The sequence below is a fragment of the Atta cephalotes genome (assembly GCF_000143395.1).
Source record: "Atta cephalotes unplaced genomic scaffold scaffold00019, whole genome shotgun sequence".
NCBI classification, from domain to species: domain Eukaryota; kingdom Metazoa; phylum Arthropoda; class Insecta; order Hymenoptera; family Formicidae; genus Atta; species Atta cephalotes.
This window is the reverse complement of record NW_012130083.1, coordinates 159,866-173,324: the sequence shown is the minus strand read 5'-3', so window position 1 is coordinate 173,324 and position 13,459 is coordinate 159,866. Positions and strand designations below refer to the sequence as shown.

General features: G+C 37.0%; 1 protein-coding gene across 1 annotated transcript; it reads left to right on the top strand.

The window, feature by feature from the left end:
- Positions 1-240: 240 nt before the first annotated feature.
- On the top strand, positions 241-1,898 carry LOC105619136 (mucin-2-like). Its single transcript, XM_012200666.1, has 2 exons — positions 241-919; positions 1,171-1,898. The coding sequence occupies exons 1-2, from the start codon at positions 241-243 to the stop codon at positions 1,896-1,898; spliced, it is 1,407 nt and encodes a 468-aa protein (XP_012056056.1).
- Positions 1,899-13,459: the final 11,561 nt, after the last annotated feature.

The following is a 13,459-nucleotide window of genomic DNA, read 5'->3' as shown; positions in this document are numbered from 1 at the left end:
ATGAGCGACGAGTGCGTGGACATTCAGATACTGGATTTAAGACGCTCAGTAGAAATCCCGTTTAAAATAGCAAAGAAACGTTTTAGCACAACATTGCTAACAGGCGAAACTACGATTCAACGCAGTACAATCTTTCGTAAATTCAAAACGATTACAGTGCCTGTTGAATTTATCCATACTACAAAGGCTCCAAAAAAATCCAAAGATCAATCTACGAAAATTTCGATTACGACCGAACCCATGGCGCCAACCTCAACTATGGCTATAACCACTGCGACAACTACACCATTATCTACAATTACGACGTTACCCACGACTACGATTTTCCCTGTTACAGAATTACTTACGACTACGTTGCCAACAACATCTACAACTATGACAATGTTGCCAACAACTACAACATTGCCTACGACTACCACAACATTACCTACAATTATCACAGAAGTGCCTATCACAACATTGCCCACAACAATCAGTACAACATTGCCTAAAACTGTGCCCACAACGATCAGTACAACATTGCCTACAACAATTCCCACAACGACGACCGCGACGATAACCACGATATCATCTATAATGGAGATACCGATGGTGGATACCAATGTGATAACAAAACTGAATCGTTCGAAGATCATAACAGAAATTTTCACACCACGCGTTGACTTCAGAAAGACTTTGAGAATACCAACTGCAACACCTGCCCCCGCTTGTGAAGCAGCTGAATGCATTACTGAACAAAGTACAACTAGCAAATATGTCGAAACGATGCCTACTCTGCTCTCAACGACGCAATCTTCAACAACGACGCCGACGATGCAGATTTCCACTCTTGAATCTACTGAGCCACCGTATCATCAAGACTTAATCACGGACTCTACAGTTTCAACAACTGAATTGATTGAAACGCCGACGATGAAAGGTAAAATAACATTACATTACATTTTACACAACTCTTCTTACAATATAAAAGAGAAAATTACAATTTCTATTGTATTAATAATATAGTTTTGATTGAAAAAAAACTCATTGTCTTATACATATTTATTCTTTTAACAGATACATTATAAATAAATAAACTTTAATGTATTTTAAACACACAGCTGTACATAAATTTCTGTACATAAATAAATTTCCAAGATTAACATGACATATGTATGAAATACAACACAGGCTGCGCGCAGATCTGCTTAGAAAAATGCGAATTCAACGTCGAAACATCGGGGAGGTCCTGTGAAACAAGCTGCGACTTTGTGACGGAAGGTTGCAACGAGGATAATCCTCCAGAGACGAGCTCTCAGGAATGTGACAAGAGTTGCGAGTGCGATACCAAAGAGAAGAACGGCGAGTGTAAGACCTTGTGTTCTTCGGAGAGCTCATCCTGCGAGAATGGCGACTGCATGACAGTGCCGCCGTTGAATATAAAACTTGAACGTCCGCGAATACGCAACATGTGCGAGATCCCGAATCTCCATCACCGTCGTCAGTTGAGACGATTGGCGAAGATGCGGGCGATCAGCGCGATGTCACACGTTGATGTTTCTAGATCGAGGACGCCGCATCATCGAAACCAAATTCCGACCAAGAAGTGGTACAAAATGGTAGACATCGAAATACCTTATTCCAAAAGCAAGAAAGTAATGGAATACGTGCAGCAAAAATCTCTTTATGGCAGGTTGAGCGGGAACGACAAAGAACAAAGGCGTCGCAAGGAACGGGAGCAAATCTATAGGTTGAACAAGCAGCTGTCAAAAAAACTCAACGGGAAACTGGACCGTAAAACGATGCATACGAGAGGGATATATCCATTTCGCCATAGTCATATTAAAAGGATATCCGAGAAAGATATCCATAAAGATAATCGACGCGAAAAAGGCCGAGATCAGAGTTTATTGATTTAAAATTACGTCGTTTTAGCAAATAATGTTATTATAGCTGTTATGTAATTATATGGCCGTCACTTTATGCTCCGTTTAGCGTACTTTCCGTCCATTTAATCGGGTCAGAGGCGAAAAATATCGTGGAACGTAACGGGAGAAGCTAATTATATTGAAGAACGTTTATCGAATTCAGCTAAACGATTACTCCGGAGATTTAATTTAGTAGCTGTCTATATTTAATCGGATCATCGCGAGACTCACATGAATTATAAATTATTTCTTGCTTTCTCAAAGGCCGTCGTTGACGTCGCAACAATTTTAATCAATTAGAGTTACGTTAATAAGATCTCTTATCAGCATTTCCAGCAACGAATTTATATTACAAGCAGCTAAAGTATTTTTAAACGTTTAAATTGTTAGACATTTTTTTCGTTATAAATTTTGTAAATTCTGAAAATAATCGTATTTTGATATTGTATCATGATAATTTTCTTCAGTCTATTTATATAGTTTGTTTATTAGACTAAGAAAAATCGATAAAATAAGTTTACAAGAATCGGAAATAGAATTTATGATATTCCTTAAAGATACAATTATTTGAGTGATACTCTGAGATTCTTCTTGTTCCTGCTAGAGAAGATTTGACTTCCATTTTTTAGCAAGCATTCGAACAAACAGCAACGCTCATTCTGTAGCGAGCAAGTAGCGAGGTCCGGCGTGAATAAACGCCATAAACGGATAAGCGGAGCAAACGATAGAACACAATGAGAAGTAAATTTGACATGGCCGGTGCCCGGCGCGTAATCTGTCTTATTAAACGGTCCCGCTCGCATAGTGAGCAATTACATTTGAATTTACGCTCGAAATAAGCGCCGTGTCACGCTATCGATCCAATTAATTCTTCATCCCCAGGATATACCATTACGACCACGGCGAATCCGCTTCATTTCGGTCATCACGTGAGAGTGACCTTTTACTTTTTTTTCTCTGCGATCGCAATCGCGGAATTGGCAAATTCACGAATTTCTCAAACGCGGATGTTCGACACGAAGAAATTCCGATGTTTTTATCTGTCATAGAGGCGAACCCGCAAATCGTTTTTAGCAAACATATGTAAATATATAAACATATTTCACCCACGTGGGCTCGCCCGCGTTTGTGAATTTGAAAGCGTTATTAATCATCGATATTAATTATCAAAGAGCAGGCAATATATACGGGCACGATTTCTAGAAGAAAGAAAGCGTGATGGAATAATCATGCCGCGATATATCATTTCCTCAGATAAACAAATCCTTTCCTATAAAAATAAGTTCATGCGGGATTCCTCGCGTCAAGTTATTTTTAAAAAATAAGCCACTCTGAGCCGTACTCCTTGTCAAAAATCAAATGTTCTCTCTATCAAACAAATCATTAGTACGATCTACGTTCCTATAAATTGTTTCACTATATTTTTTCTGAGGGTGGAAGCACAGAGTCTTACATAATGCATAATATTATACATACATAAAAAATTGTACCAATCAAAGTCCTTCATTTTCTTTCTTTCCTTGAAATAAAAGACTTTGAGTGATTTTTTTAAGTGCTATGCATTATGCATTATGTAGAAATTCATGCTCTGGTCTTAAGGCGATTGCTTCCTATGTAAAGGTTTTCTTTGTCATCCTTCATTGACTTCGCGATCAAAAGTGCCGACTTGATTACAGACGCGGTCGAAATTCTAAGAATCTTGGAAAATATTGGACACGAATGCGTAAATGAGTCCAGGCAAATTGCCGATATAATTGATACATGTGATTATAAACTTAAATAACGCGCTGTATAGACAGAGTATGACTATTTGTGAAGTATATTACAAAGGCGTGCGCATACATATAATACAAACATGGTCGTATCAAATTGCTATTTACCGGTTAAATAACGCGGAAATCAAATGGAAGTCGTAGCCATGGTGAAATTTTTTATAATTTTTTAGAATAAACTATTTAGGAAATTTCTCATTTTAAATACTAAATTAGAACACTTTTTAAAAATGTTTGTATATAATAGTTTCATCTTTCTCTTAGAAATTTTTATATATGTATTCTGAAATATTTTAAGATTTCTAACATTTCTCTTTCTCTATAATCTCTGATGAAATCTGAGAAAGGTTAAAATATTTTTTCAGAAATTGTAGAATGAAAAATCTAAAAGAATATACAAGTAGAATTCACAAGTTATGAGAAATTCTAAGAAAACATGTAGATTTTTTCTGTAATTCTGAAAAATGTTTCAATTTGTAGAAAAATTATGAGAAAAATTTTCACTTGGGAGGTGAAGAAAGAGGAGCATCTCACAATATTTTCTCTTTTTCTTTTTTTAATATGAATTTCTTCTGCAAGCATCAAATCTATTCATCGCAAATACATCGCGAGTTTGCTCAATAAAAGATCGCATGCGTGTTTCACATATTTCAATGCAGATTTTTCCGCCGGAGAATTTTTCACTATTTACATGACATTTCGCGACACGTTATTGACATTTGCGTGGTTAAATGTAACTATAACCAGTTTAAACTGGTCGCTTCCTAAAAACGTATAGGGACTGTCCCGCATTTAACGGTACACTCTCTTTTTTTTATTATCAATTTATGTAGCACTCACGTGCTCGTCTACAAGCCGCCTTTCGTAAAATGCCAATGCGTGCGACATATGTTTGTGGCGCTCGTTAAACTATCGCAGCTGACAAGTCGGCCGTCTGTATCGGCTGGCTCATGTGATCGGCAATTTGTATGGACGTACAAATTTGCGATTTGCACAGAGATACGTCATCGCGAAATTCTAAAAAGGTAAACGGATGACGACTCTTGTCACGAGGGGAAGCAAATTGCGATCACGCGCCACAGCGTTAAGGCTATGGCACATAAAAAACGTAAGCAGTAAGCAAATGAACATTTCGTTACTACTTACTCTCTAAAAATTTAATTTAGAGTGAATTATCGCTCTGAAGAGTCATCATCTCTCATGGGTTTTCTACGATAAGTCATCATCTTTAAGTCCTAAGCTTTAAGTCTTAAATCGTAAGAAATCGTAAGAAATTGATCAATCATATTCGATTATTCTCCCCACATCGATTGTGATTGACACTTAAAACTGAAATCTTAAGATTGAAAGCTTAGGATAATAGCTTGTCATAGAAAGCCTATCACTTAAAGAATGAACATTGAGGCACTCTCTTTATCAAGACAGGTTCAATTTTCACTCTTTAGAATAAAATTCCACTCAAAGAATTTAGAGAATACGTTATTGCCTTTATACTGATTGCGATCGATTCGCTTACGGCTTACACGCATCTTACTGCCTTACGTTTTTCTGTACATATAACTTTTCTGTACATATAACCATGCGACGAAACACGAGAGGATCTCTGCGTGAGAGAATGCGATTATGGAATCTCAATTCAGGCAGAAAATATTTCGTTAACGACTCATCGACACCGAGACGACTTGCATGTGACCTTTCTTGTCACCTCGCTTGGGTGAATCGCGACAATCCGTTGCGATCAAGTTTTTGTCAAAGGGCAGAGCCCCCCCGTTGTCGCCATCGTTAAAGATCGAGGGAGTAGAAGAGTGGAGGAAAGAAAGAGTTCAGCGTGTTGGAGGTTTCCACTGATGCCGTTGCTAGGCATCCCATATACGGGTGAGATAGAGACAGAGAGAGAGAGAGAGAGAGAGAGAGAGAGAGAGAGAGAGAGAAGGAAGAGAAGACGAACGAAGAAGAACGACGAAGAACGAAAAGAAAGAAGAAGAAGAGAGAGAGAAGAAGAGAGAGAGAGAGAGTGAGTGAGAGAAACAGAGAAGGGACGAGGGGACAATATTCCGCGCGTTTCGGTCAGTCTCGGGTCTCGGCGGCCGATCGCGCGGCGATCGGGCGTACTCGCGTCTACCGCGGCGCGGCACGGCGATGTCGGCGATTCGATTCGATTCGGTTCGGCTCGGTACGGCGGCTCGGAGTTCGGAGAGTATTACGCGCTCGCTTCAGTCGGTTCAGTCCGTTACGGTGCGTCGCGCGGTGTGTACAGGCGTGTACAGTGTACAGGGACGCGCGCCTTTTCCACGTTCAAGTTGAAGGGGTGTAGCGTGTACATATATACGCGAGGGAACGCGTCTCTCGTGGCGTCGCTGCGAAAGTGCGGAGGGCGCTCACGGGTGTGAAAGAAACACCGAGATCTCCCCTTTTTTTCTTTCTTTCCCCCTTCCTGGGCATTCGCCGAGCACTCAGAGCACGCGTCCCTGACATGCGGCCGGCGCGAGCGAGCGTCAGGACGAGCCATTGTCCGTGCCGTTTGACACTCGGGCTACTCGGGGCAACGGCCAGCCGCGCAGCCGACTTAGTCGACTCTCCCCGCAGCCACCCGCAGCCGCACCGAGCGAGCCAGCTGAATTCATCCGTCTGAACTTATCTTACCTGCGGATCGCGACGTGGGAAAAAAAAACGAGCGGGAGGAGGCTGTCGAATCGAGGATATTTTTACGGTGAGTATCTTCCTGTCTTCTTATCGTGTTTCAGCTTTTAACCCTTTTAACGCTCGACTCGGTGAAATGGACCTGGCATCGCTCTTCCAAAATAGATAATCTGTGTAATTTTACCGTTCCTTTTAAATTCGGTATCGACGATACTTTTGTTTAATTTTTTGCAATGATATTGTTTTATTGTAGAAATTTAAATCGACTTTAACCTCGGTTTGATTTAATTTTTATCCTTTTTTAATATTATTCTTAGAGTTAAAAAAAATTATTAAAAGGAAGAATAAATCAAGATTAAAGCTTATCTACAGTAGAAAAGGTAAGCTTATCTACAGTAGAATAAAAATATGAAAAAGAGGAAGAATAAGTTGGAACGAGAGAGATTAAAGTTAATCTGTATTAGTGGAAACGTGCATAAGAAAAATAATATTTGTTTCTGCGATAAAGGAATATTACTGCCGGCATTAGAATCCGATAGATGCACGTTTATGTATCCGATAATGATTTTGAAACACGTACGTTTGCATATCCCACCGTTACTTTTCCGATATCGAAACAGTTACGGAGGCGCGAATTTTCCTGTCCACGCCTAAGTATGCAAATACGAACCGCGATATCAGGCGTTGTGGCTGGCGGGGTTTCCTTTGGTTAGTAATACTATCACATGTCCTATAAAGGCCACCAATAGAAACACGTCTCGCTGTAACGTTAAGTTTTTTTGTTCAAGAAATTATTCAAATGTACGAAACCATATCGACTATTTTACAATACTATTCTGAAATGTCAATTTCGTGACACAGATACCGCGTATCGGAATTTGTTAACATAAAAAAAAAGAATAGATAATTTTCAAATGGAGGATTGTAATTTTTTTTTCGTTTTAATCTCCCATAAAACTCCATCGTCAAATAGTTATTTTGATTATATATAATATGTATATTTGACAACTGAAGACTTAAAAATATATACTGTTGATATAAAAACGCTGACGAGAAAGAAGTTTTGAGGGTTTGAAGTATGCGCTCGTTTGTTTGTTAACTTTGACTTATATTCCGCATACAACATTATATTTCCGTAGCACGACTTTGCGTAATCTGTCAAGAGTTAACATTCGAAACACTCGGTTTCATTCCAACGCGCCAGGCGTTCAGCGCAACGAACCGATCGACGTTTCTCCACGGTCGTTCCTTTTTCTTTTTTTTCCCCCCCTCATAACGTGAAAATAAAAGGCTGGTTCCGGTGGCCGAGCCGATGATACATACCATCGATATCATCGCGTAATGTTATTATTTTCGACAGTCCACGGTCTAGTTAAGCAGACGTAAATATTTCAAAATAGCGCATAATAGACTTATTATATACATACAGGGTGTGACCGATGAAGATCGTAACAACGCTTAAGGATAGATTTTTAAGATGATTTTGAGACGAAAATCCTAATGTCCAAAATGTCAAGGTTATATAAACGTTTTTGAATTATAATCATTACAAGTTAGCGAATTATATCGCTTAAAATTCGTACATTCAAGTCATCTATTATGAAACAAATCGGAATGGATTCCGATCGAAATTATTCAATTATTCTCCAGATTTCTATGTATTTTCTAGAGAAAACAAAATAATTCCGATCGTAATTCATTCCGACATGTTCCATGGTAGATACAACGCAAAATGCTACCCGCACCTAAACGCGCAATTTTAAACGATGCGATTCGCTAACATGAGATTTGTTTTCTGTGGATGAATTAATATACTTTTGTAACTTGAAGTGAGGTAGGTATATATGTAAGTTATTTAACGAAAATTATTTAATGAGAAAAAGAGTTCTAATACAACTTAGTGCAGGAATAAAAAAACAGACTTTTTAAATGTTTATAATTCAAAAACTTCCTCGATATTTTTTAAAGAACTCTCTCTCAAAACTCTCTCGTCTCTTTAAGAACTGCATTCTGCACTGTTAAATCTATAGTGTCAAATTTAACTTAATGTGAGTCGCCATTGTTCCTACTAAATGTATCATTATTTTTTACTAAAACGATAATTAAATTTGACACTATTTAATATCAAATTAACATGGTATAGTGTCAAATATAACTATTGTTTTAATATAAAATAACGACATGATTGAGCAGGAGCAATGGTGACTCACATTAAGTTAAATTTGACACTATAGACTTAACAGTATGTATAGTAAAAAAAAGGGATCATTCGAAATTCAATGCTCGAGAGATGAATGGGCAAATAGGAAATACATTCAGTGAAATTCTGTTTGAATTTTACGCATTGACACGACACTCGCGATTCAGCCGTACGTCCGTCAATAAAGCCCACGTAGACCACTGCGAACGGGATCAAGATCGCAACTCGGAGACGACGCGACGCGACGCCTCGGCGCGCGTTTAGAAAGTTTCGGATTTATACTAACTTACGTAATATATTTCGCATTCGGGATCGTAACCGAGCGTATAGCCGACCTTTGCTTCGCAATATCGTGTTAACCGCTTTCGATATTGTTTTTTTGCTCCATGGAATTTTCGCGGTTTATTTTAGTATCGGATTATATAGTCATGCAAGTTTCTACACGTTTCGTGTTTCGGCTGTGTATCGAAAATTTATGGCACGCCATTAACCGCGAGTGAACCTCCGAAGAATGTATTTTTATAACGCGTAGATAAATTAACGACTAATCTCTTTCGTATTTATGAATATTTATGAATATTTTGTGACAATGTTCCTCCAACGCGTGAAAAGTATCCGGTGGTTTGCGAAATTGTTAACTTTTCTCAATCCTTCCTCTGCAATCTGAGTCTTTTTTTTGGCACAAGCGAAATCTCACTCTCAAATTTCATTCTCATTTCTTCCCAAATTTCAATTTTTATTAAAGGTTTTTAACATTTGAATTAAAAAACATTATTTTATAGCATAATGTAGAGAGAATTTAAAAGTAACTTTGAATTTTTTTAAAGCTAAAAATGACCCAGATTGCAAATAAGTAAAAATATAATTGCACAGGAAAAAGAATCTAATTGCATTAATTAAAATTCTGATTGAAAACGGACGAATCGGAATATTCTAATTTAAATTCATTATAATTCTAGTTGAGACTAAGAGAGATAACTAAAATTCTGATTAACGTAATCAGAATTTTCTGATTGTTTATTTTCAATCAGAAATTTTTCTCGGAATAGAGGATTAAAATTTGCATGGAATATGAATGTTAATCTAAAAATAGCGCAAGCAATTTTCATTATTAACTTTCAATATTCATCATATTTTCTTGTTATTGAGAATGAAAAAAAATGATGGTTCATTGTTAAACTTTTTTTTAGAGACTCATGATATATTTATTGCTTCTTACGTACATATTATATTACCATCGTCATGTTTTTCTCTATCGTCACCTTTATGTATCATTCCTATTGAAAATGATTAGTTGGCTTGCATATATACGCGATGTGCGTACTTATTGGTTTCTACAAATCGGTGTCTCGAGGATATACGGATTGCAATATCCTCTACAAGTCAAATGAGGTTTAATGACTTCGCGGCGTGTACGACGTTTACATTTAAGGAAGGTGCACGATGATTCACACGGTGCTTTACATGGTGCTTTCATCGTTGTAACCGACTGATGTCATCGTTAACGATGCAGTATTTTCAAGTAAAAATAATAATGCCGTTAGTCTCGATTATAAAAAAGAATTTCTCTCCTCCCTCGTTTTATCATATCGCATGTGGGACGTACGAATATGAAATATAAAATCAATCATCGTAACTCACGAATTTCTTCTCACCAGCAATAATAAGAATCGATTAGTCGTTGATAATTATAGATATTAAACAAGGGAGGGATAATGTTTTATTTAGAATTCCTCCTTCGCTGATCGATTGACGTCAGGAGTCCCTTAAAATTTTTCATTGCGCCGGGCATGATCGAAAGTGACTGGCAGGTACTCTACTTGGTACCAAACGAAATTAGGCGGCTGCGATGGAACAGTACCCGATGCTCCGTTATTTTTGTTACAGACAGTCTTTTAATAGACTGCACCCTCGATCTTTGTATATGCGTGAAAATTGACTTTGCTATTTCGTTTCGTTTCGATCTTGCTTCATACACGCGTGAAACGAAATATACATACAATGAACGTATAAAAGTTTCAAGATCGATAAACAATTAGAAAAAAAACTATCGGTTCCAGGGATCTGCGGTACAATCAACAATCATAATAAAGAGCCAGTCTGTGGAACGGGGGAATCAAGGCTCTTAGGAGTCAAGGATCTACATTTGTAATAGCGAATCCTTCAGTTCCTTCAGTTTTCTAATGACAACGAAAATAGAAACCTGATAAATTACTGTTATGTCGTATATAATTATGGCTGACAAGTAAGAAAGTCGAGAGCTCCCGTAGTGAAAGTAACGTGCAACTCTAATAGATATTATCCCGTAACGAACTGCTACATACGAACGTACATGCGACGTATTTTACTCCGTTTACGTTCGTTTGAACATCTCTATATCGTGTTCTAATTGCATTTCGTATATCGGAAACGATACGAAATTTCTCCACTGTGTGGGTCTTTAACCTAGTTGAGGCTTTAATCTAGTTCCCCAGATTCGCGCGAGTTATTGTTACTGCGCTATCAAGCCAAGTGCATTAATTATTTTTCTGACGTTTGACACACGCCGGCGCCGCGTCGATTACGTGTACACGTCTTATCTTCGCTTTCTACATGAAAATGAGGGGAAGCAGCCTGGAAAAGTACCGTTACAACATTTCCTCGCGATTATCTTGGAAAGTTCGCGCGATTCCCCGCTGGTCTCCCACTGACTGATGCAGTTAGTGTTAATGCCTGATAAGAATCTGACCCGGTCAACAGTGATTCTCATTCGCCTTAACCTAGTTCGCACCAGGCTTGATGGGTGCAGACCGATCTGTGCCATGATTACGGCTGCAAATCGTGCTGGTAACGATAACGATAACCAGTGCAATGCCAACGCCAGCATGTCATTGTTGCTGTAACATTAAATGGAATCGCGCGCGCTTCAAATGTCGCGAAAGGCGTAATAGGGCGTTCTTTCATGATTTAATAATATACTAGTCGAGCTAATCGTTATTCAGATATCCTCATTTTAGTCGCAAATTTATTTTGATTTATGTAGATACGTTTAATAGCAATATTTTTGTTTCTATTTAAGCAAAATTAATGTATCGTATGATAAATAAATTATCGTATTAGCTAAAAATATTGCGCGATTCTACCTCATAATTTAGTTGGATTACTGTTATTTTTATTAATATTGCCGGGGGTGACAATTTTATTATTTCTTATTTTTATTTTTGATTAATGAAAAGAGTTATTTTAATATTTATATTATTATTTATATTGACCCAAATTAAGAAGCGAATCGAATTATTAATTTTATTATTAGTATAAGTTATTCTAAATATATATTATTATAATATTGCGCCTAAAATTAACTGGGTTTGATTCTCATTTGCTTTGTACATAATCGTTTGAATCGTTTTTTGAATTTCGAGAATCTGTTAATTGTAACAATTTTTAGAATTATTTCTATTATATTTACATCTTTAATATATTCCATTGTATATTTAATATAAAAGAAACAATTGAAATAATTTAGTCAAACCACCATCGGCACCATCGGCGGTTCTTAAATGTATTTCAGAGAGAATTTAGAGAGACGTGTATTTCAATAATGAAATTCATCCGCACAGCTCAACTTCATGATTTTTCATCGAACAAATTATCTATCATAGAAAAAAAAATGACAATGCAGGGTCAAGAGGCCACGAGTTAGATGAGCAACAGGGGTTAAATATAGTATATATTGATACGATAAGCAGCATAACTTTTCCTTACGACGCTGCAAAATAGCTGTTAAACGATTCGAGTTGGATTAAGGAACTTTCCTTCGAGTGATACGAGATGAACGCGAAGCACGATTCTGATAACGTAATCACCGCGAGACGAGAACAGAGGTATGTGCAACGATCGAATCGCGACGTGACAAAAGTCCAAGAATAACGAATTCGTTTAGAATTCGACGATTATACAAAGTGGGCCTCGATTCTCTCCCTCCGCCACCGACTATATATACATTTAGCTTGGTGTTTTCTTCTTACTGTTACTCTTTTGTAATTCGCCGGATTCTTCAAATTAATGCGCTCTGTATCTTCCAGCTTTTATCAACGTTTGTCAAGGTGGAGTACCGCGTGAATTATATGTGAGAAGCGAACTGAAAAAAATTTCTGCTTGAAAATGGACGAATCAGAATTTTCTGGTCAATTTTATTGGAATTCTAATTGAGGATTGATACAATATTTCTGATAAAATCTACTAGAATTCTTATTTTTACCAGAACAATTATATCACTCAGAATCATAGTTATCTCAACTACTAACTAGAATTCTAGTAGATTTAAGAAAATTCTGATTCGTCCATTTTCCACCAGAATTACTATTTAATTTAACTATTGAGTATATTACATTAGAAATAGATATAACTAAGAGAAAAAAGCGGATAAAGCGAATAAAATAATAGGTAGATAAAGAAGTGAAGTCAGAGGGTTAATCAGAAAAGTAGGGAAATAAAGGGTAAACATTTTTCTAAAACTTTCATAATAATATAGATGCGACAGCTTGCGAAGGAGGTATGGATGTATGAATGAATTAAGAATTTTATGTAAACCAAGTCCCATTCTTGGTTGTAAATACGCTGAAATGTAATAAAATTCTATTCTACTATTTAATTTAACCAGACTCTTTTTCTCAGTATATCGAAACGTGAAATAATGCAAAGCGTTAACGATGACGCATATTTGTAAATTCAGCAACGCCCAGGTAGAATTCGTGAGAGTTACATCCGAGATAAATTCTGCCAACAATTCGCTGAATTATTTGTTTTCTACCTTTAACGATATATATATATATATATATATATATATATATATATATATATATAGTAGTAGTAGAATAAGTAAAGTAAGTAGAGTAGAGTAGTAGTTACGTACTTATATTATTACTACGTACTATAGTATACGTTAGTCTTACATCGTT

Coding starts and splice junctions, on each gene's coding strand:
- LOC105619136 (XM_012200666.1), top strand. CDS start 241: ATGGCGCCAACCTCAACTATGGCTATAACCACTGCGACAACTACACCA. Junction 920..1,170: donor TGAAACGCCGACGATGAAAG/GTAAAATAACAT, acceptor AATACAACACAG/GCTGCGCGCAGATCTGCTTA.